This window comes from Cottoperca gobio, chromosome 3, assembly GCF_900634415.1.
Source record: "Cottoperca gobio chromosome 3, fCotGob3.1, whole genome shotgun sequence".
NCBI lineage: Eukaryota > Metazoa > Chordata > Actinopteri > Perciformes > Bovichtidae > Cottoperca > Cottoperca gobio.
The window spans coordinates 16,416,733-16,441,624 of NC_041357.1; the positions used below are offsets into that span (position 1 = coordinate 16,416,733).

The 24,892-nt window shown below is 38.1% G+C and overlaps 1 protein-coding gene across 2 annotated transcripts in view; it reads right to left on the bottom strand.

Annotated features, from left to right (window-relative positions):
- The window catches only part of gpc6a (glypican 6a), a 133,824-nt gene that overhangs the window by 99,643 nt on the left and 9,289 nt on the right, over positions 1 to 24,892 (bottom strand). For both annotated transcript variants that reach the window (XM_029427704.1, XM_029427697.1), the window contains exon 2: positions 7,108 to 7,266. In XM_029427704.1, coding sequence (XP_029283564.1) covers positions 7,108 to 7,266 — 159 coding nt within the window. The remainder of the gene's footprint in view (positions 1 to 7,107; positions 7,267 to 24,892) is intronic.

Below are 24,892 nucleotides of genomic sequence, written 5' to 3' on the forward strand. Positions count from 1 at the left end.
TGTTGTGACAAAATGGGTAATTATAATTCTAGTTCATAACTTCAGAGCTGAACTGGGGCGAGTTACGCATAATGAGGACCTTTGAGATCCTGTTTTGATGTAGCCATTTGATGTCAGCTATGAATTTCGGGCATTTTCAACATTTTACTTAGTAAGTACTTCAATGAATATCGAACATGAATAATAAATGTAAAGACAGAGTATGCGATGTCTGGGGATGTTAGTAGATTACCAGAGGTTTTATATGTATAGATATAAGGGCAGAACTGGCTTTGGATGCACTGACTTTGAATTCAATATGTTTGAAGTCTGAGCATTCACTACGTTGTGTTCAGTGTCGCCCTCATGAAACTATAGGCTTGCACTTCATGAACCTCAGGAAGAAAAAGTGTCTCCGTGTTAACTTCCAGCATTAAAACAAAAATGGACTTTGAAAGTCACATTCCTTGAACAAAAACCAACTGAGGGACAACTCCATAGTGCCTGTTTGAAGTCACACACAAAGAGATGCTATAAAGAAAGACGATCCATCACCGTGTAGTGTCATTCATTTTTGTTTTAAACCAAACCTCCAAACTTGTAGCATCGTGGTTAATAGGTGAAACATATTTTCCTTTTCTCCCACAAAAGAAATCAATATTTTGAAGCTATTGATAAATGAACTGGGTTGAATGCTACAAAAGTTGTAATATTGATATGCATTTTTAGGATTGTCTTAACAGCATAATAGACTGCCTCATCTACTGCCCATTTAGCTCAAAAGCATTTTGAATATAATAATTATATTTATGAATAGACCTGTAATTATGTCTATTCATCTCTTACTGAAGACCAATTTAAAGTATTTCTAGACCTCATAATTACAAGCTTTACTCCATTATTTGACTATAATGCAGACCAATTTACATTTAATAGAAGGTCTGGTTCATTTTAGCGCTTCATTAATCCTTATTTGAAGGGCTCTTGGCTTAAAGTAAACATGACAATATGGCTTCGCCCAATGCACCGACCAGCAGCGCTTACAAAGCTGAAGCTGTGAGGCTTGCTTGATTGGATATGAAAGATCAAAAACATTTCACAATTTAAAAACAAAAAAGGTAGGCTAGAAGTAAATGTAGTTTTAGCTTTTCATGGAGAGAAAATGTGTTTAAATTGATAATAGGTTACAGCATGCTGGTTCATAGATCCACATTTTTCCCTTTGTTGTTTTTAATGCGGTCGATTTTGAAGTGCACTGTTGACTGTGACTCGTCACTCTCTGATTTCTTAACAAAGCTTTGTTGTTTCTTCTTTGTTTAAAAGAGGCCACAGTATCATGCACACACCCAATGTGTTTACTATGTAGAGTCAAATATTTTACATCCTATTTACTTCTCTTTCATGCATGAAAAAATGTGCTCGCTGCTAATTCTTTAAATTATTCCCTTAGTATTCTGCGGTGCACAAACAACTGTAATGCACTGAACGATTAATGTAAAGACTATGAAGATACCATTGAATGTTGAGCGCAGGAAAGGCTGTTTCTCCTGGTCTTTGTCTGACAGAAGAAAGATGAATTATTTAAATGGTCCATTGAAACCTAAAAAGACAAAATCCCCCATCTCTGAGGAGTTTCACCTTGATCTAAAATGTTCCCGATGAAGAATGAATCTGTGAGGTGTAATAACTTGTGTAGAGTTTTTTTGCCCTGTGTGTTTTCCGTCAAGCACGGTCCACTAGGAGCTGGTGAATTTGAAGAGAACTCAGATTAGAGAGAATGGGGTGTTGTGCTTCGAGTCAGTCTTGGTTTAAATCGGGTATGAATAAGGGATTGTTGAAGTGAATGAGGGGCACTGGGGCTCTCAGTGTTGAGCGGAGAGGCTCTACTGGGGCAGGATCAAAGAGCTCAGTCATCCAAGGCTGCTGCTCAACCCAGACTTTAGTCAACCAACCACACACTCTAATCTCTTGCTGAGGTCTCCACAGAAAAGCATCAACCAAACTGAACCTAATGAGCATCTACCATACAACAAGAACAAACAGAAAGGGTAATACTGGAGATACAATAGAGTCAAACTCCTCTCCAATTCTGTCTATTAACCTCTTATCCTCCCACACACCTACTGCTAGTTGTCAAAGACACTAAATATACTGCTGAATTGCAGGGATGTATATAATGCTGAACAAGATCATTCAATTGATTTAAAGTGCAGCTATAAAACAATGGCACATTTTATTATTTTACTCTGTCCAAGTTGAAATATTGTAGCTTCAAGCAGAGCAAAGGAACAAAATGATATATGTATTAAATTGTAATGAGGTGAAGAACCTTTTTTTCCTCTGTACCTTAACGCTTTGGACATATAAGGTGATAGTCTTGTTTCAGAGTTGAGTTAGTATTTTAGGTCATTAATATCAATTGATTTATGAATCTCTTTTGGAATGGGAACCATTTGAAAATTTAGTTGCAATTTACAATTAGGTAAACTTGTTAAATCCAAGTCACACCGACGTTTAAAACAGAATAACTTAGGAGCTAAATCAATTCATTTCAATGTAAGAGCTTCAGTAAGCAAATTTGCTCGCATGAGCCAAGTAAATCTGAGCAAATCTTATGGCACTTTGGTGAAATTTGACACACAAATTACTGCCGTTTACCAAAAGCAAACTGTCTTGACGGTGCTGACCTTTGAGGTAATGGGAAAGAATCCAAAACAAAACAATCCATCATAGCTTTTTAGCTGCGTTGCACCATCCACTTTTATATAACCCTACTCCTCTGCAAGAGTTTAAACTCCTCTACAAAAAACAATGTTTGCAGACAGTTATGAGACACAAGTAAATTATACAAATACATCTTTTGAATAAAATGATAATTGCCATAGTAAGTCAGCTATCTCGGAGAGCACTTGTGACCGAATAGAGTTGGCATGCTGTCTGTTAGTGTAGCTAGCGTGTACCCTGTTAGCTCACCAGCTACAGTAGTTTGCCAACTAGCCCTGTGAGTACTCCCTGCACAAATGTCACAAGCTTAATAAATACTTACATTCTTATATGTATTTATTTTTCTGCATCAAAATACTATTTTATATTGGAAATCAACATTTGTAATACAAGACCAGCATTTAAAGAGTTGCTTAAAAAAAAAAAACATTCCCAAATCACTCTGTACAGCGGTTTCAATCTCTAAACACTTGACTGAGCATGAGGCACATTTTATCATGGTTCATCCCCTGCAATTAATCTGCCTCTTTCACACATCCAGTTCCATCCGTCTTTGTCTCTGTATCCGTCTTTAAAGCGTTCTCTCTCTCTCGCACATAAATATTGTAAATATTTATCTAATTTATTTTCCTTAAACCGGGTTACCTTGGGGCTCCGACTGAGCCACAGCAGAGAACACTAATGCTATCAGTGACTAATAAAACAAACCTGTGGGAGGTGGTAACCATACTCAGCCAAGGAAATGCAGACTTTTAACACTGCAAAGTTGGTTGTGAGTTTCTTTCTCTCCATACTGTGCATCAATTGGACTGGACTATGACCAGACTCCAAGTCTCTCTGGGAGAATATAAGGCACAGCGAGAGGCTTCGGGTTTCTCGGCCAGATGATTGGACATTCAGAATAGCCAAACCTAAATTCTAGTGTGCAACAGTCATTTATGGCTTCAGGATTGCTCAATAATGCATCAAAACCCACAGGCCTCCAGGGGAAGCAGTCAGTAATCAAAAAGTAAGTTAAGGTTTTCATAATAGGGCCCTATAAATAACTGGGGACAGAAATGAGGGCATGTAAAATTGATGAGGGATGATTCAAACCCCACGAGGTGGAGGGAGCTTAACGCGAGGAGAAGGGATGTGATGTTGAGTGGCCTGACAATATGGGCATCTCTAGAAGATGGAATTGCGTAAGTGATTTGTGTCACCGGTGTCACTATATAACTGCACAGATATATGGTGCTCCTAATGTAGAAACAGGCCGACACCAGTTTCTACTGAACATTTCAAACAATCCAGCAACACTTGCAAGAGCTTTTCTATGTTGTAACTATTGGTACTTTCTAACCCTGTGTATTAAATCCAGTCCCAAGAAAAAACGTAACATTTGTTTTTCTTGAGTTTCTAGTACATCTGAAAGACACGTCTTTGTTGTTATTAATCCAGCTTGTCGATACCAAGGTGTAACGTTCATAAATGCCCTACATTATCAACTGTGTTTCCATCTTATGTTATTTGTTGCTAACTGTGTACGTGCGTATAATACAAAGACAACAGAGCACTGCTATTGTTTGCCTTCATTCCAGCTTAGTTCAAGTGAGAGAGAAAGCATACAGAAGCATGACTTTTAGAATTTTAAGAATATAGGTTTAAATGAGAACCTAAAACAAAACTCCCACACATCTTTTCAAAAATAAGAAAATATGGTGTGTTTGTATTTTCTACAGGATCCTGAGTTTTCAAGTGCACCTAACACTAACGTCACTCTGCTGTGAAAAAAAGTATTTTGAAAGTGTTTTGAAACTAAGGGTGTCATGAGGACTTGCAAAGCATAACCTTTAAAGTAATGTATTCTCTCGACTTTAAATAAACTCAATCCTGTAAACTTCTGCTGTGTGGTTGAAATGAGGATCCCGTTAGGATCGCTTAAAGGAAATATAAGGCGGTTGTCATATTGTCATAAACAGTAAGAACAAGAGAAGTCAAACAAATCAAAGAAAACAATAATAACTCATACAAGAGTAAATAATCACGTTCACCACTAACACAGACGGCTTTATTACGATAACATTTAGGGATGTCCCGTTTAAGTTTGAGTCCTTTAATATTGAGTATGTGTTGATACCGAGTCCAATCCAGTTATTCTATTTGCCGATTGCATACTGTATATTTCTGACACATTGAATTTACACTTGTAGCCTACTTAATCTGACACACCTTATTTTTTCATGAGCTTCTTGATCAAAACGCTGAAGGGCTTGGTTCTAAAATATTAAGATAAGAAAGTTTAAATTAATGATATAATGAATAAAAGTTTTATTGCAGAATGTGAATTTGTCGTGACATGACCAGCTAGAGAGAAGACGGATCAGTCTGTTGGAGCTGTGGGAGCTAAAGACACACTCGTGGTTGTACAGTGGTGTTACAGAGAGGAGCTTCTTCCCACACACGCAATCTTTGGTCCAGTGATGACAAGAGCTGCACATATCACTTCAACCACACAACAGACAAGTTTCATTTTCTATTATCTTACTCAAAGAATTAATTAGCGACAGCTGATATCACCTGCCACCAGCAATGTTTTCTCTTTTAACTGGTGCAAGCAACAATCAGCTCTGGCTAAAAATGACAAGCTGCTCCCTGAATGTTTTGTACGCTGCTCTTTGCTAACAAGAGAGACAGAGGAGAGCTTTGTTAGCGTTTTGCTCCAGTTTTTCACATTTTCACACTCAAATTTCCACTTCCACGTGCTGGACGTGTTTGTACAGTAGGCTGATATACAGTAAAGGAGAGCAGTGCTGCAACACTGACAGGCTGATGTGGACGGTAGAGTAAAGAAAGGATTTGTACTTCATCTGCTTTATTTTAGCCGATACGACCCATTAGAAACCGGCTGGATCGGTTCTGATACAGATCCTTCGGACTGGCTCAGGACATCTCTAGTAACCCTGCATGCGTAACAGTTCGACCAATGACTGATCCTGTCTATCGATGGATCTCTAATTTCATTCAGGGGGCATTAGATGTTGTTTTTTACATAACTTTCTAAGTCAATGCTTCTGACATACGTAGTTTAGAGTTCACTATATTTAAATTGATACATCTTCACATTGTCATTAGACTGGATAGAAATAACACTGTTTGAATCACTTTTCTACTGGGATATGTTACACCGTAAACCATCTCTTATCAGCCCAGGTCTAAAAATCATACTGATAAACTAATATTGCCAATGAAAACAATAGCAATTGATTGCAATTCCTTCTCTACTGTCGTTCCAAGGACATGTAGGTATTGTTCTCAGCTGACTGCCAACCTGACAGATGGATCATATAACACTCGGCAGTGACAAACTTGAAATAAACTATTCTTGATGGGTTTTTCTTTTGCAGGTATTCAGTTTTCAGTTTGTATCCCACTTGATATCACATGAAGAGAAAAACAAATGTGGATTTTAGACATGCGATTTGCCAAGGACCACAAAAAATGTCCTGATTCAACATTCATTGTTGTCACTTTTTTGGTATTAAAAGGGTCTGCATTCCCTCTCCCATATGCACATAGATATTATTTGTGCAGGCTTGCAGACGTCTGACGGAGAGAAAAGGCTCATAGATTTTTCTGTTTCATAGGGTCAGGGCTGCATTTCATTGATCTTTATTTAAACTGCATGTATGCATGTCATATTTGGTATTCACTGTCAAGGAAAACGTTTTGTCGACCAAAACCAGACATTGATGCTATTCATTGAAGTTGATATGAACCTGAGAGACTTTTGGTTCACATCAAATATACAATTTTAAATGAAGCAGAAGACTTATCATGAGCAGAGAGAGCCCTAGACCAGAACATGCGCTGACTATTAGTAGTAAGTGTTATGAGGAAACTGTAGAAACGTTGGTCTAATGCACCATGACTTTAGTTTTACAGACAGGTTTGCATTCATGCATGCATAATGCCAATAACATTTATTCCCCACAAAGCCACATTAGCGCAGCGTTGTTCTGTCAGTATGTGAGTAAATTCACAGCAGCTCTTTTGGGACACGAAGCACAAATACACTGAGCAACGCTCCATCAGTCAGTCAGAAAGAAGCTTACAGTCTACGTCTGTTAGTGTGGAAAAACAGAAATGATAGGTAGCTGGTTAGACGGACTTATAAGTCTCATAAGGTGGCTGGTATGAGCCAAGAGAAAGAAGCTACCCCTCAAAAGGTACTGTACTTAAGAAGAAGACGGCCAACATCTTTAAAAAAGGAGACATGCTCATACTTTATCTTAAATCAGTTTTAATCCTGGCATCAGGTGTCTGCATTTACAAGTTTGACAGTGCGTTTCTAAAATATATTAACTAAAAGTGCAAGCGTCAGACTGTCAGACTCTGCATTTCAAACAGATAAATCTCACTTACCATCAAACTTTTTATGCCTCGAGACAAATGTCGTCCTTATATTGTGGCTGCTTTCGTCAACCAAGTTCTCGAACTCCAGTTTGCTCTGCTGGTTGAGTTTGTCCTCCATCTCTGATGTGCAGCAGGTGTATCCCTGAGGACAGACACGCAGGTGCTCACCTGAGGGAGACAGAGACATAGAGCGCCGTTTTTACACACATCACTGCCACAGGATTTGGTTTTTCAAAAGGCTGAGCCGAGTCTTTGATCAAAACTTTCCAGTGATTTTTGGACTCTCATCACAGAAGCTATCACAGAGGGAGGAATAATATTTGTCGGTACCCTGCTATCGTGTGAAACAGAAAGAAACATGGTTACAGCGGTGCGTACACCTGCAGGATTTTCTTTATATCATAGTCCAAAGCGTGGCAGTAAAGTAAACTGAGCTCATGTACTTTACGTAAGTCATATGGAAGGCAGTACATTCAGAAACTATTTTAGATTCTAGAAAGTGTGACGGCTACACTAAGTAATACACATCAGTCAAATGACCTTGAAAACAGCATTCATTTATGTTTTTACTTAGGGCCAGAACAACAAATTGTAAACACAACATTGACCTATTATCACTATATAAGCAAACGTGTTAGCAAACTATTTCTTATACACATCCTCCAGACACCAAGCATCATTAGTGTCCATTTAGAGTAGTGTTTCTGGCCACCTAAAGAACGTAAGTGACCATTTTCACTCTCCTTAAGGCTCTGTATTACTCCTGAGAGAAATATCTGGCTCTTTAGCAGCTAAAAGCTCCACTATGCTCACCAGCTAGTCGCTAACGGTTTCTGTCTGTTGTTAAACATGTTTGAGCAGGTACAAAATAGTGTACAGTGGGTTTCTCAGAGCTTCTGCTGTGTCTGAGAACAATGCAGATGAGAGCTGTGAGTGAACTAAAACAGTAAAGTAGCGGGCCCAAAAAAATGAAACAATGAGCTGAAAGATGCTAAAAACATTATGTGGTAACATAAGTCAGCTGTGGAGTTGGGTGATGATTCTCTCTGGGTTCATCAGTACGAGTGATAGCTTTCACACAACAGTCATCGCACTCATTTGATACACTGTTAATATAAAACTTATATGGATTAGTGCAGCTTTAAGCAGGAATCTTTGAATTTCAGAATCACAGTTTATGTATTCCAGTGCTCCCTTGTACGATAACAACAATCTCAATGAAAAGGTTTAGTTAACTCAAAGTGTAATACTGAATGTATGTGTTATTATGAGGTTGTGAGGTCTCCACCATCACTCCACGTCAGCTGCCAGTATCTCTTTTTGGAAACAATAGAAAAATAGAAAAGTAGTTCCCATTGAAAAGTGCTGATTGCAAACTGTACAGATTATCTCCACTAACCAGGACACAGTTTCTGGAAAGGCAGCCATTGCAGATGTTTTATAAATGTATTTTTTTCAATGCTTTTCACACTGAAAAAAATCCCTCCATTGTACTGGGGTAGCAGCAGAATGATCAGAGGTGGAGATCTTAAAATCTTACCAAGATAAAACCAGTTTCGTCTGCATGGCTAGGTATCACGAGGGGTGAGTGGTGAAATACTAATTCCTTTAAGAAACTGTACAATTCTAAGTGTGCTATCTTGACACTGCAATGTTTTACAGAGCCTTAAACTATTGCCTCTGTGTGCGCAATGTGGTGTTGATTCAAAATGTTTAAAAGCAACAGTGTGAAATGTTTCTGGTGAATAAGTGTTGTGTATTCGGACAAGGTGAGTCAAGCGTTTCAAAATTCCTTTGAAAGTCTTTGAAAAAAGTCTCTACAAGTCGAGTGGTTGCTCCAAGGTTAATTAAAACTATTGCACGTGATGTGTGGTATATCAGAGAGTGACGTTAAGAACTGTCGGTATGAGTCAGACACAGAAGTATATATGTATATGTTCAGTAGTCCTTATATAGAAAGTGACAACATGTGAAACAGTACTTCTTTGACTTCAACCTCGCTTTTCGAAAAACAGAAATCAGTAAATTACCTCACACATCTGCCGCTCATTAAAATAGAAAGGTTACTCTCACATATGTGGATTATTCTCTGTGTGTAAAAGGGCATGAATTATACAAAGGAACGAGGGGAAAAAATATTCCGTCTGATGAAATTATAAATTCTGCTCTACAGTCATAATGCACAGCACTATCAGACACAAATCAGGCTTAACCATTCATTCATTTAACACAATCTCTGCCTCAGAGCAGCGTGATGGCAGCGTCACCAGACAGGTGTGCTTGTTAGTGTCAGAAAGAGAGACATGTGAGATTAGAGAGAATAATGATTTGAGCCAGATAACAACAGATTTCTGAAGCAAACGTTGGGAGAGTGCTGAAGAACACCAGGACAGGTTTAGGATAAGACTTAAATCAAACAGAAAATCTGTTGTGTGCAATGAGCACTGAGCAACCTCACAGACAATACCCACCCAACTGTACCAAGCTTCACTAAATATGCATGGACGCATGTCAAAAATCTAATCTAATTTTATTTATAGAGCCCAATATCACAACTTTGTCTCAGTGGGCTTTACAGACTGCACAGCATACGACACCCTCTTTCCTTAGGCCCTCGCAGTGCACGAGGAAAACCTCCCCGAGAGAAACGCCACAGTTAACAGGGAAGAAATGGAAGAGACCTCAGGGAGAGCAACTGAGGAGGGATCCTCTGTCGTATAGATGTTGTGTGAAATGCATGTGATAAAATTCACAAAATACAAGCCAGTTGCAGCCAGTGAGCAATATGCAGATGTCTATATAAAAAATACTGTATATTCAGCCCTGTGACACAAATTGAAAACAAGTACAAACTTTTACATTTTTCATCGGAAAACAATGTAAATACATGGGTCATTTAAATCCCAGTAAACATGACCTCATAACATCCTCCTAACATCAATCAGTTATCATGTATTGCAACACAAAATATACATATACACAGGAGTAATTTTTACCCAAATGACCTAATAAAACTTACTTAATAAATACTATAATCCTATATAATTTTTTTTTTAAAGTTTTCATAAAATGTCAGATTGTAAATACAACAAAAGCAGCAAACAACCTCACACCCAAGTTTGGTTTGTTGCTGCTTTACTGGCTTTCAGTGTTTTTATTACATAATCATTTATCAATAAATGGACCTTAAAAGCTTAAACATTGAAACTGGTGTACAACATAATACAACAGACATTTCACCATCAAATGACCATTAACAATTGCCAGTTATAAGAAAATAAAAGTGAGTATAAGCTTTCAAAATTCGTGCACTTCAATGTAAAGTTGCATCTATGAACTTGTAATTTAGCTACAGGAGCTTATACAAAGGACTTGAAGGCAAACAAAAATGAACAAACAAAGAAGAAGAATTGGGATTGTGGTTATTAAATAAATAAATAATGAAAGTACACTGGTCATGATTTGTATTTTTTCAACTGACTGTCTTCATGGTTAGCGACATCTGCAGAGTTGCTACAATTGTTGCTCGAAAAGGCAGCGGCTGTGCAAATTCTTTGGAAAAATAATTACCCCGTCTTAGACTCGTTATTGAAATGACAAATATATCAATTTTAGAGGTGCCACATTTTCTGCATGTTTGCTGTATTATCTCTCCTCTGCTGCTCTATGTCTGGGAAGCATCAGATATCATTATCAGAGGTTTAAAAAGGTTTTTTCACACAGTTCTACCTATTAACTTTTGAGAAAGAGAAAGATGAAATGGCTGTCGCTGCACCAGTGGTGGATTGGTGCAAAATAGACTCAGACTGTAGAATATCCTACTATACAATGCAGGCACAGACATTCCCACTGGTGTTTTGCATGCATATACAGTAAGCTATAGTATAGATGAAGGAGCTGTGCTTGGCTAATGAAACAAGGAGGATGCGGTATGTACGTGTTGGTACTCTCAAATGTGCTTAATCCTTAATCAGTCCTTAGAGACGCGCCAAGCTACAGTAATGAGGTGCACCATCAACAGTTCAACACCAATCCATTGTCTCCAGAGTATGCACAAGCCTCCTGGCCACTGAGACCAAACTCTCTAAAACAACAAAATAAGCTGAAATGCAGAAGTCGATTTCCATTTGGTGATTTCTTTAAGGCTCTTTTGTCCCTCTACTAAACAACAATGCCGTAATCCGTTAGCAATGCAACAGCATTCCTCAACCGTCACACATTGTTTCCACTCTGTGAAGATGCAACACTGTGTGATAATCTTTATTCCAAGCTGTGATCAGTTTAACACATGCCTGCAGAGAAGACAATAACGTGCAGGGTACAAAGCTTGTGGTAAGTGTAGCATAGTGTTACTCATTAGGGTATTTTTTCATAATTTTGTCTGTGTGTTGCGGCAGTTTTGCTTGCATTTGAACTTTAAAGTATCAGTGTAGTAATAATGATAATAATAATAATAAAAAGTATGAATTTAATTTACATAGTACACTTGAAAATGCAGAAAAATCACAAGGTGCTTCACATAAAGGGGAAACGATCATAGTGCAACTCAAACTAAAACTGATACATTTACACTAAAGAACAATTTGATTATAAGAGTTAAAATAGGATAATTAAAACAAGGGATCAAATATTTAGAGTAGAATATTTACCCAAGTTTAAAAAGGAAAACACATATGAAACAGGACCTTAGGGGAAGGCAGTTAGGAACACATAATATTAGATAGTCCGAGGCCCTGAGCATTAATAAGACTTACTTGGGGTCAGTTTCAACTGGCATGCATCAGCTGGTTGGCAAATGTCAAAGAAAACAGCTAATTTCAGCCGTGTGGACCGTGTTACCCAGGATCTGAAATTGCAGTGTTTGAAACAATGTCCAAATATTGTTTGGCACAAGAGTATATAGTTTATTGTCATAAAAATAAGTCATAACAAATTGACTTAGCTTGTCCAAGTAGGTAGAACACCACTGTTGGCCAATCAATAAAAAGGCAGAACTGTCCTTAAGTGCAACTGACAGCTGAAAGGAAATCATGGTGCGTTTAGCTTTCATAGGTTGAGCACCTCTCTGTTCCACTTTCAAGTCTTGTTTTTGTATAAACACATACTTTGACATTTCCAGCTCCTTTCACCACTTTGAAAAAGGTGATGCTGCTGTTACATTAACCAGCATAAAATAGGACTGTGTGAGGAGCAGACACGGCAGCATTGTGAGCTGCATGTTTTATGATGCTGTGACTTTTGTCACATTATTGCTTTTCTCACTTTTCTGGCTGATTTCCACAATGCAGGTAACTAAATAAAGAGCAGAATATACATAGCAGTAATAGGACACAAACACTTTCCAGCACATTTCTCAAGTGTGTTTATATATCATGAGCTCGGTTTCAAAAGAACAATACAAACACAAAATGCCTACCTTGGTGAACTTGGGGAATAATTGTCGCCAAATCTAGATGGGATTTTGGCTCACTAGACCATATCTGTCCCGTTCTAGTTGGTTGATTTGCACCGAAGATGGAATTTGAAACTGAGCTGTCAACACACTGTACGCTTGCGAGATCACACAGTTGTGCTCAGACTCTGTCAAGCTGTTAAACTTGTAAGAATCAACACCAACAGTGCCAACACAAATGGAGACGTAGAGGTGGACACAATAGAAAGTCAGGGATGTCTGTCTTAATGAATCAACATCTGTTATACAATACAGCTGTTTAAATTAAATATGAAATGAAAAGATGTACCTATTTAACAACCAACAAGACCCAATTGCCGATGACAATTCCTTGTCAAAGCACTACGACACATTTTATATGGAGCAGTTCCACTTTATAGCTCCTAGATACAGTAGCAAAACTTTAAAAAGAAATTGATATGTGCAGGATTGACACTAAAATGCCCTCCTTCTAACTAGATAACTATAATATTACATTACAGTTCATTTAGCTGACGCTTTTGTCCAAAGTGCAAATAATCATGAGACAACTCCGAACAGCAAGAATCTTGCAACTACATTAGCTTCAAATAGGTACAATCCTTTAAGTGCAGAACAATAGCTTCAAATAAGTCAAACAAAAGTGCAACATAAAGAAACAATAGAATACAAATTCAACCATTAGCTACAAATAAGCCAAACTAATGTAAGTGCAACATACAAAGAACATCATTTTGTTATTTGTAACATCAGGGTTGTATTAAAATATTTAATTTGGAATCTCACTTGATAAGAATAATTACGTTTGAACACGCATATGTTAATTAATAAAGCCTTGCTGTTTCTGTAGACTTACATAACGCATACGTCCAGTAATGGAATGTGACAAATCAGAGCTGCGAGCAAGAGAAGCTCAGAGGCAAAACTACAACAGAACGTTGCTTTTGCTCCTAACATTAACATTTACTGCAGGTGAAGAAGAGCACGTGGGACGTTGGGAACAGTCTGCACGTCCATTGCATCAGAACTGCAAACAAATCTGTGCACATTTTCTAAAAACAACGTTTGGTTCCCATTTGGTAATATGCTCGGTCTGTCAGCCTTCTCACATATAAAGGATGAAAGGAAGAGTGTTAAGTTTGCTTTAACTGCGTGAGCAGCAGAAAAGCACATACTGTATGCAAGCCTGGGGTGACAGCACTGACAGAAGTGCTTATATATTAACGAGGCATACAAGTGTCACATCAGGTTTTCCATATAGAGAAAAGCCTACTTCCATTTAGCTGTAAAACAACACAGCTGTATCTTAAGCATCATGTCTGGCACATCCACCCACATTCAAGATTCATTACGCTCCTAACCTGATCACAAATTCATGGATCAGCACACGCAAAGACAGAAGGGCATACGCACATAAATAATGCATTATTTACTCACATGTTTATCTATGACTTATGGGCAAATAGTTGTGCAATGTCTGTGAAAAAAAACATGGATGAAAGATTTCACTCAAGCCTTTAACCAAGCCCCACTTGCTAATGTACTACTCTGTCCTTGCAGCTGTCTTGAGCGCAGATGTCAGAAGGCAGCGCTGCACATCTTTCCCTTTCAGAACGAGCTGATCAGAGATTCAAATGTATGTAATTACAGAATGCAAGATAATTAAGGACAAATGCTAATCTTGGGGGATTTTACAGTGAAATCTTCTGGCATTGGTTTAAATGTTTCCTACTCAAAAGTGAGGCAAAAGAAATGTTGTGTGGTTTACAAATGCAATCACACATAAGTTGTTTTGTTCAGTTTCTTTGATACACAGATGTGTTTGGCTCCCCTGGATCACAATCTTCATGGACTGCGGAACGTGATTGAAGCGTAGCCTCGTAATTAGGTGAGATTGCTGACTACGGTTTCAGAGAACGCACACATTGGCCGGCTCAATGTTGATGAACGGCTGGAGGGAAAATGGTAAGACAATGCCCGTTTAAAACATACATGCAATCAGCCACAAAGACACAGCTCATTTCACAGCAACAAAGAAACTTCCCAAACCATTTATGAATGTTACTTAAAGATTATTATGTGTGACACATACGAATATATGTCATCGGGGGGGAGGTGGATGAACCTGGAGGTATGATCGTGCAGAGATTAAAGAATAACCAACTTCATATGTTATGCTTTGTTCTCGACAGTTGCCTTGTATTTGGCCTTAGTTCCCTTTGGCTTCATATCCCTTGATATTAAAGAAGCATGTACTCGGTGTGTTTGAGGTTTCGTACTCAGCCAGCAGTCATGTCTAATGGGAAGGCGTAAAGGATGACACGTTGCTTATCCTTTCTTTCTAATAGTGGTTCTTTAAAATGGCAGCAGAGTGTACAGTTTGTAAGACAGCATGTGATGTTTAAGCTCAGCAATTGCAGCAGATACCCTGGTGAGATTTACAATTTAGAAAGTGCCTCAGATGCACTGAAGTGGAGGACTGCCACTGAGGTCCACTAGTCATATCCGATGTAGGTGAGATAATGCGCTGTTTGACGCTTACTTGTTTCAACTGTTACCATGCCATCGCACCAAAACCTTCGACTTTGCTAGAGTCGAAACATCCAAACTACAACAACGACTTTAAGCCAAACCTTAACAATCTCTAGCCTAAACAGAAGCCCTTCATTAGTGGAGCCTGGGGGCATCATCCACCATGGCAGGAATGAGCCGCAGTCAGGGACTGTTTAGGTTAAACATCCGGGCACGTAATGTTTTTCTGTATTTAAAAATCATGATGCTTAATTTTGCTTTATAAGTGTCAATATACAATATATTCCTATAAAAAATAGCTTAGTTGGTAAAAGCTAAGGCAGTAAAAGACTGTCCTTAATAAAAAAATACTAATAATACTAATACTAATAATAATAATAATACTATTAATAATAATAATAATAATAATAATAATAATAATAATAACAACAATAATAATAATAATAATAATAATAATAATAATAAGAATAATAAGAATAATAAGAATAATAATAATAATAATAAAATTAAGTAGATGGCTTCTAAAAATACATTGATACCTGAATGTTTTCTTTCTTTACAGTAACAATAGATAATCCTAGCAGAGATGCTGGGTCTATAAAGTAGATTATAAAGGTTAAACACGAGGCAAACTTCTCTAAAAAAATATTGCTTTCCTGAGAAGAAATATCCTAGAAAAAACTATTTACAAAGTAGCAGGGGCTTGGGAGGACTGAATGTCTGGCATGTTCACCAAACTTGGGACATGTTGCGAAAACATTCTTCCATTACGAAAAGAAAAAAAGCAGAGGCAACAAATAACAAGAAGGGGAGAAATTCCAAGGACACAAAATGGCTCAATTCAAATCAAGTACACTTTAACATCTTTAAGTAAAGAAGATAGTGGACAGTTGTACACATGGACATACATCCCTGACATGTGTTTGCACAATAATCGTTCTGCTTGGTCATTTGCAAAATCGCAGCCCGCAGGTGGCTCTGTGTGTTGTGCTGTTGAGCTACAAGGTGTGAGACCTCAATAGTCACAGAGTGCTGAGTTGAACTACGATTGGTCTCAGTCACTTTGCCGACTCAAGATAAGGCATCAAAGGGAAAGGCGAGGATAAGGCTTCAAAGCTGAGGTTTAGGAGGTCCTAACGCTTCCACTTCAACATTGTAGATCGAGTTAAGTAAAGATTTAATGCAATAATAAAATAAATAAATAAAAGGGTGTAAACCCATCTCACTCTCAAAAGCTCCAGAACTTGAAAAATGTCCTATTGGGTCATTTCTATTCATGTATTTAAAAAGAAAAAAAACAACAAGAAATGAATGTTTCACTAACCAAATCCTTTCAGCACAATAACAACCGCCACAGGGTCATGAATGAAATGGCACAGGAGCCCCTGGGTTAGTTGTCTTTTCTGTGCTGTGCAGTTATGAGCTGCTATAGCAATAAACTGAGACTCTGGAAATAGCCACAAGCTTCTGCTCCAAGCAGTATCATGTGTGTTTGAGTTTGATCAAGTGATGCATTTCTTTAGATTAAAGAGTTTGATGACGGCAATCATAAACAAACAAGCAAGTCATTCCTGTTGGATTTAATTAGCTACTCAACACTGTGGTGTTACATTCAAACTGCAGCGGTCGGACAGAATCTGTACAATATTATTTGTTTTACATATTTCCCCCGCAACCTTTCCAACATCGGATTAGGGGGGGCTTTGTCCAACCATTTTTGGAACTTTTCGAAACCAACAATCATCTAGCTATCTTTTTCATTCTTCACACACCAATTTCTGACACATTCAAACTGCAACACGGTGAATGCCTTCCAGGAAAAATAATTTGCCAAAAATGTGAGCCATTATCCCCATATCCATATTTATCTCCCCCCTCTCTATATACGATATCCTGCTTTTTACTACAAACATTTGAGTGCGTCCTTTTTGATTTCTGACGTGGTCGGACAAACACGTCGGAAGAACTAGTTCTGATAGAGTAGACTCAGGCTTTGAAATGCTTTGCCAAAGCTCATTGAGCCAATGGAGCGTCGGATTAAAAGGAAAGCGCCTCTTGTATTACAATGTCATTCTTTTTTCTTTAACCAACCAGTTAGTTACCGGTTAATGAGTGTCCAAAACAGACATCCCTAGTTTAGTTCCACTGTGCCACCATAATGTCCGAAATAACGACAGCACATGAGAGCGAAACACATTAATAAAGATTTACAGCTTAAGATATAAGAAACATAATTCCTTATACTATCTTACAAAGTGGCATAATCAAAAAAATACCAAAGGTAAAGTTCCAGTCCAAAAAACAAGGGCATGGCTGAAGTCAAGAGCTGATTCAAAAGAGACCGTCATCAAAAGATACAGTCATTTCTCTACTTTTTTTTCAATTCCATTTCCCCATAACTACAAACATATGCTGCAGGGAAATGTGAAAGCTCCAGAATATTTCAGGGCAGCTGTGGGAAAAGCGTGGGTTCAATGCCCATGGAGGGTCTGATGCCAGACAGTATGATTAACTCCCAAAAGGATTCATTAGTCTACCTGGCCAAAGGGCAAACTGCATATGGGCCATGCCATCTGGTACATCCCTTGACCACTCTTGCCAGCATTTATAAAGTGAGGACATTCTCGCCAGAGCTTCGTGCCAAACAAGCCAACAGATCACGAAGTCAAGAGAGAAAAATATATTATTCACCCAAGCTGAAAATTCATAAAAAGGTGTAGTGATGCAGTAAATGAAATTAATTTCTGCAGAGTGTGGCAACATCTAGTGTACTCTGAGCTGGTGAGTTATATTCCAAGTTTGTTCCGCTGAAAACAGTTCACGATAAAGAGCCTAAAACAGCTAAGTGTAGCGTAAACAGAAGGTACGATGCAAGTAACCCACATTTTGATTGAAATTAGTTTTTATCTGGTTCAAGGATATCTTAGACTGTTGCCTCTTAGTCGGCTTTTCACACCACAGCAGAGCCAAGCTCTTATAAAAGGGAAGCACCATCTTGAATAAATCACTTTTATTATCATTGATCTATCACCAGATTCCAGCTCCACTCTCATTCAGAACTGCCTCTGGAATATTGCCCCCTCTCTGCTCTTATAGTCCGACTGTAACAGAGACTTATTGCCTTCAAATGAGGGCAGATGCCTGCAGAAGCAGGTCCATACTCTTGACATTTCAATTCAGTTTACTTGAGCCAGGTCTCCTACAGTATCCATAATTCAGTTTATTTGTAACCCAGTGTTTTACAGTATTATTGCATTGATTGTGTACAAAATTCATCACTTGCTATATTTTACAGATTTACATACCCAGAGGTAAACTGATAGCCAGTGCACACACAGCAGGCTCGCAGTCAAATCCAGGAAGACAATAAAGTGCCTTCTTTCAACACAAGTGGAAAGTGTAGTTTCATTTATTTTAATATCTGTGACTAAAGAAATGTAACATTATAAAATCAAATGCACACTTTTACTTTGTTTGCTGCTGGTTTACTGCTTCAGCTTCAAAGTGTTTATCATTTGTCCGTATAAATGTGCAGATACATATTACATACATAGGATATGAATTTGTCAAACATCAGAGGGTTTGCGATACTTTTTATACCATGAATAATGGTAACTATACCAGACATAGCTCTGGGTGAATTAGGCCATTTAGTCCAGTATTACAAATCAATTAGCAGGACTTCTCCATGGAAATAATGTTTTTTTAATTAAGTACCTTGAGTTCCCAGTCACTGGATTGATTTTCCAAAAAACATGATTATTATGATTATTATTATATGATAATACATCCATAATAATCCATATCACCCACCCCCTAAACATGTGAATTGTTTGTAATTATATAAATTGCTTTTTTTAGTTGTTTTAATTCCATGCACCCAACACTTCTTACAATCGCTTACTGACTAAAAGAAGCTCTTTCATAATGACTTCAAATATGATCAAATATAAACATCTTAGTTTGATGTCCGCTGTCTATGACACATGGATATACCCACATACATACAGCACGTACATGTACACTCACAAGTATTATCACATAATGTGAATTCCTGTGTGACACTAAATTAATTCAGGAGCATGTGCATTGTTGATATTGTTACAGTCGCTTTACGGGGTTTTAAAGCTTATGTTGTGTGAATGTAAGGTCATTCAAACCATTCAAAAGTTGCAATTTGAGATAACATTATGACACGTGTCATTACTATGACAATAGTAAATAGTAAAAATGTTATAATGTATAATGTCTTTTAAGCTACTGGATGCCTAAATTTCCCTCGGGATGAATAAAGTATCTATCGAATACAATTCAGGTAAAAGACAACTGGATTTATCCGACCAGCAGAGGAGGGGCAATGTCTCTAAATGACAGTCCATTACAGAGCTGGTCTTTTTACTTTCTCAATACTCTCTTTGGACAAAATGCTTCAGCCGAGGTTAGCACACTGGACAGTAAACGCTAAAGGGCTGGCAGAGCCTCAGCTCCCTGTGAAAGCTCGACACTTCTATCTTTGAGATCCATTGACTCAGGTACAGCTTAGGCCCCTTACACGTTCAGACTGTCCCTTCTTTATTTAGGCTGCGGCACATTTAAAGGGGCCTTTATTCAGCTGACATGACCTAGTTTAGAGGGCAAAAGGGAGCAAAATCACACACTAGAATTAAAGGTTGTTGAAAGCAGGAAGACTGTACGAATACTCTGTAATGTTATATGAAAGGGGAAACAGCTTTGAGGAAAACAAGGTAGAGAGAGAAGGTACTCTTGACAGCTGAACACTCCAGATGTTACGTTCTGTTTAAAGGTTAACTTAAAATCAGCATAATGAAGGATTCCTGCAATCAAAGGCCTTCTGGAAGTATTGGGACAACATCTTCCTCTAAACAGATCTAAGTTGTATTTAAAATGCAAAGAAAAGTAGGCTACCAACTGTCAGACGATTCTCTGGGTACTTTTTACTTTCTATGATGAACTACATCACATCACCTCTTGCAATCCATTCTACTAAAGAAATGTAGTGATTTATAACCTCACAAAAATGACTGTCTATCTATAACAGCGCTCATTTATGACTAGAGGTGATTAAAGTTCACAGCATGGCACTTTTAGAGGCTAGATCTTATGTTGAGGTATTAATAAATGATGAACATCAAGAAATGTGTTTCTTTTGCAAAACATGTAGATGGCAAAATATAAACTTTCAATAAAAAAGCAGGAGAATGGCCATGATTAGTTTAAAAACCAGGAGTGTTAAAACACCAGGTTTAAGATGATTCAACCATGTATTTAATGGAGTTAACAATTGATAGTTCCAGCTTCTTAAAGGTGAAGATTACATTGCTTTTCTTTGTCATTTATGACATTGTTATGATGAAGTGTTGACAAGCAAGTTTGCACGTGCTTTCTTAGGTGTTATTACTTGTCAAAAGGAATTACAGAATTGGAAGTAAACTCAATTACTGTGTTAAATCACATCTGTCTGAATGTTGAAGTGGGAAAAATGCATCAAGCTTGATTGATCTCACCGCTGCTCTACCATCTGGATCTCCTCTCCATCACCCAAATCACCCACTTTCAACTATTTCCACTGGGGCTTGGGACCCAAATTGAATATGTCCAAACAAGATGACACAGATAATTCCCACAATTGCCCCAACCATATGTTACCACACTTGGAGGCAGCTAAAAGATTTTCTAACTTTGAAATAACTTCCAGAGTTGGAACATTGCTTTACAGCAATGGATAGATAAATATACAGTTCACAGTGTGGTGAGGTAATGCTTAATTCCCTGAACATCCTGATGTCAGCATGTGAGCATGTTGTAAATAAATTAATTGTGATTGTATAAGACAATGTGCAGTAAACTAACAGCATAGCAGGTAGACAATAAGACGTGTTATTGTCTTTAATCAAAGTGTTTTTGTGTCTCTGTTTTCCTCCAAAGAATCTTTTCGCTGAATTTCCCTAAAGATAATAAGAGCTGGAGGCGTTCCATTTTGCACAATGACAGAATTGCACCAATGTTCTGTCCTCAACAACCATGTGGGCTAAATGAGAAGCTATTACTGAGTTGGAAATATGAAAAAGGCAATACTTTAAAATGTAGGCAAATGGCAAAATAAAATGTTTTGATTGTGAACAAACACTGGCTTTTTGAAGAAAAATCTACCATGAATTACAGAACGCATCCTCAATAAGCAGTTTAGCAAAAATAAATCCCTTTGAGACATTTTTCAAAACAGGTCTAAATCCCATCACAAGCAGTGAATATATTACCTTTTCTATTAATTGTAATCAGCAACTTCAAATACTCCCGAATACCTGCTGCACTCCCTCCCTCCCTCGGATTTACAGGTTGGACGACTCACTTTGAGCTTTTTATAAACCTCCGATCCGAAATTTGGAATAATTTCAACTACATTTCTTATGCATAAATTCTTTAGCGAGCATTTATGCAGTTCCTTGACAATACAGCTAGTATCTGAAAGCAAGATGCTGTGAGAGACTCTTGTGGTAAATGTCAAAGGTAAGCCATGTCAAAGGTAAGCCAAGTCGAACACTCGAGTGGAGCTTATGGCCACTAGCTGCAGTCATGCATGCAGTCGATCAAAGCAGACCTCCAGTATACTGTATAGCTTCATGCCTCTGTCAGGGGTAATGTCTGTGAGCAATCTTCCAAACCATATGTGGGGGGGTTGAACCCTGTATGTGGAAATAAGAGCATAATAGCATATTCATTTCCAAATTACATTTTTAATGCTTTTCTGAGGGCTGCACATTAAGTGATATTGAATATTCAAGACTCTTAGTGCTTTACAGATTATTTTATCAATGAAAGGACTGGAGGCTACAAACGCCTGCAGCAAGAACATATAGGCATTTGATCTTTCAACAAACTTAAGATTTATGTAAGAATAAGAGCATATCTGCAGGGTCAAAGTTGAGTCTGTTTACTGTAAATCCATGTTATATAATACAGTTTTTCCCCTAGGTTTACTGGGGGGTCAGGGTTAGGGGGGGTGAAAGCGCAAAGTACAAACTGTGCACATAAATTAGATCAATAGCATAAGCGTTTAGTTTATTTAATAAAAGAGCACCTGTCAATGTGAAAAGTGAGTTGGCCCTGCCAAGACATCGGTAGGGGAAACACTGTAATAGACGGAATCGGAGTTTCGGGCTTCCGGTGGAATCGCAATGCATGCTGGGGTGGCAAGCCTAGAAAAGTGAGCACCAACTCTACAAGGGCCGCCATATTGGATTTCTTCTCTACGTGTTTACATTGTATTTAGCTTATTCTTCAAGTGTGTTTACATTGTATTTAGCTTATTCTTCTCCGCGTGTTTACATTGTATTTGGCTTATTCTTCTCCGCGTGTTTACATTGTATTTGGCTGGTTTTTAGTGTGTAATCATCGCTCTTCTAGTTATGGGATTTGGGACACCGACATTGTGTGGTGAAAGGATGTTCAAACAGTGGGAGAAAGCTAAATAAATGGGCAGAATCTCATTGTGAGCTTCACGATTGCAAAAATTGCGACTGCAAGCCCCCGTTCGAACTATTTCCATTTCCAACAGCACTAAAGAACAAAGACAGAAGGCTAGCATGGACCAAAGCTGTAAAGAGACAGGATTACAATGGGAAGTCTTGGGAGCTCAAGAAATCTTTGCAGATTTGCAGTGAGCATTTCATGCAAGGAAAACCAACAAATGAATTCCCTGATCCTGAACTCGACCTGGGGTATGTAGTCTATCTACTTGATTTATATATTGACAAATGTACTTTCTATATATTGAGTTTTATAATAATTAACAAACACAAGTTAGGTATATATTTATAATAGCTTACCCTGCAACACAACTGCAATAAGCACTCGCCAGTTTTCTTGACTTCTCTTCTGCCCTGACCACGCGTTTCTGTACATGGCTACGCATTGAGGTAAACATTCCAAAAATAAAGTGGCCAAGACTGGAGCTGACTTGAGAATTTTTTTTCATGCATGAAAATAAACCAATAAATAAAAGGAAGTACTCATAAAATAATCATCCAAGGAAGATCAACACATTTAAGTATTCAAAGTATGTAATATTAGTCAACACTGCAGCATATATCTAATGTCACAAATAAAACTAAATATATATCTTAAAGTTTACAAATTGTCTAAATAAAGCTTGAATAACATGTCAACTGTATCTCTCAACAAATACACTTACAGATTATGCCTTCTCAAAGACGTAAACAAGCAGATGGAGGTGGATATAAACATGCAGCTTTCTCAAATGTGGATTTCTGACAAAAATTACGTATTCAAACTGAAACTTTATTCACAGGAACTTTCTTAAAAGGAGACAGCACACACAATGTTTATTTCACTGGAACATGTTTACATGCTTTAATATAAAAATAAAAACACATTTTTCTCATACTGACTTTCTTATTATACGTGTATTCACCCTCAAACACTCTCTTTAAGGCCCCCTCGTGAAAAAAGCCTAGTCTACTTGTGAGAAAAAATGCAAAGGTAGTTCCCATGGCGTGGGTGGAGATACTCAGATATATTCTAATGTGCCTGCATGTGACATAAGAATGGGAGACAGTTATTAATGGCTTGTTGAATCCCATATTTTTTTGACGAGACACAAAAAACTAACTGGGATTCGCTTATTTCAGTTTCACTCCAGATACCCAAATATATGTACGCAAGCACTGAAGAAATTAAGTTTAATATGATATAAAACAAAAAAAAGCAGGAAATATGTATCTATGAGAGGATAAAAAAAAACAAGACGCAATTTTTTTTATCAGAAAAATAGTTTGATTATTTTCTGTCCATCGACTAATCAAAAAAGTCGACTGATCGTAGCAGCTCTAAACTATTGCAGAGTATTTCAGTAAACCCCAATTGTTTCATATTTGAGGCCGGGAGGGAAGAGGAGGAGACATGCGGTGAGGTTAAAGCCTTGCACTCGTGCTCTGGATTCATCATGGTAAGTGGGGCATGACTCTGTGCTAAACACAACAGCTGGTGGTCTAAAGAGCCCGAGGTAGAGCCCCAGGGTGCGAGATGACCAGCCCACTCATTTACCGGCAGCTTACACAGGGGACAGGAAACAGCGGGGTTCTGGGAGCAGGGGACAAGGCTGGCTTCCATTCAGATTCTAGTACCCACCAGAAGCCAAAGAACGAGGACGCGCCAAGAAGCATCACAATGGCAGATGTTTCATTTGACACATGAAGAAATTCAAGGGACCAAAAGATGTAAACACTGGACCCGGGCTCATTAAATCCATCCATTTCAATAACCCTTTCCAAATGCTTGCACCTCCTTTCAAACGGGCCTTGAATGGAATTATGAAGGTTGGAGATATTCTTTCTCAAGCCTCATCGACATTCTCAGAACGACTCCTGCGCAGACATTAAGGTTACATGAGCTTGTCACATTTGTCATGAAGGCGGTGCTCCCTGGAGTTGCACTATGTGGCCCCATTCAAGTCAGTGGTGTGAGCCTAGATATCTTTCCCTGCAAGAGTGCTCTACGCTTTCATCTCACAAGGATAGGTGATTTAAATGAACTGCTGGGTCACCCCCATGTTCTGCTTTAGGTTCAGATGAAATATGATGTCGTTCTGTAGCAATCTGCAACTTCTACGTCCAACATGCTTCATTAGAAGCCAGTTTGATCATAAAATACAATATGCGGCGTCATCGTGCATGCAAAAGATACAGTATCCAGTTATACAAAGCTATTAAAAAGCCACTGTAATAAAATGGTGCGCACATTCTTAAAGCACACTGGTTTTTTGTAGTAGTCGCTAAAGAAGCATTTAAAAAA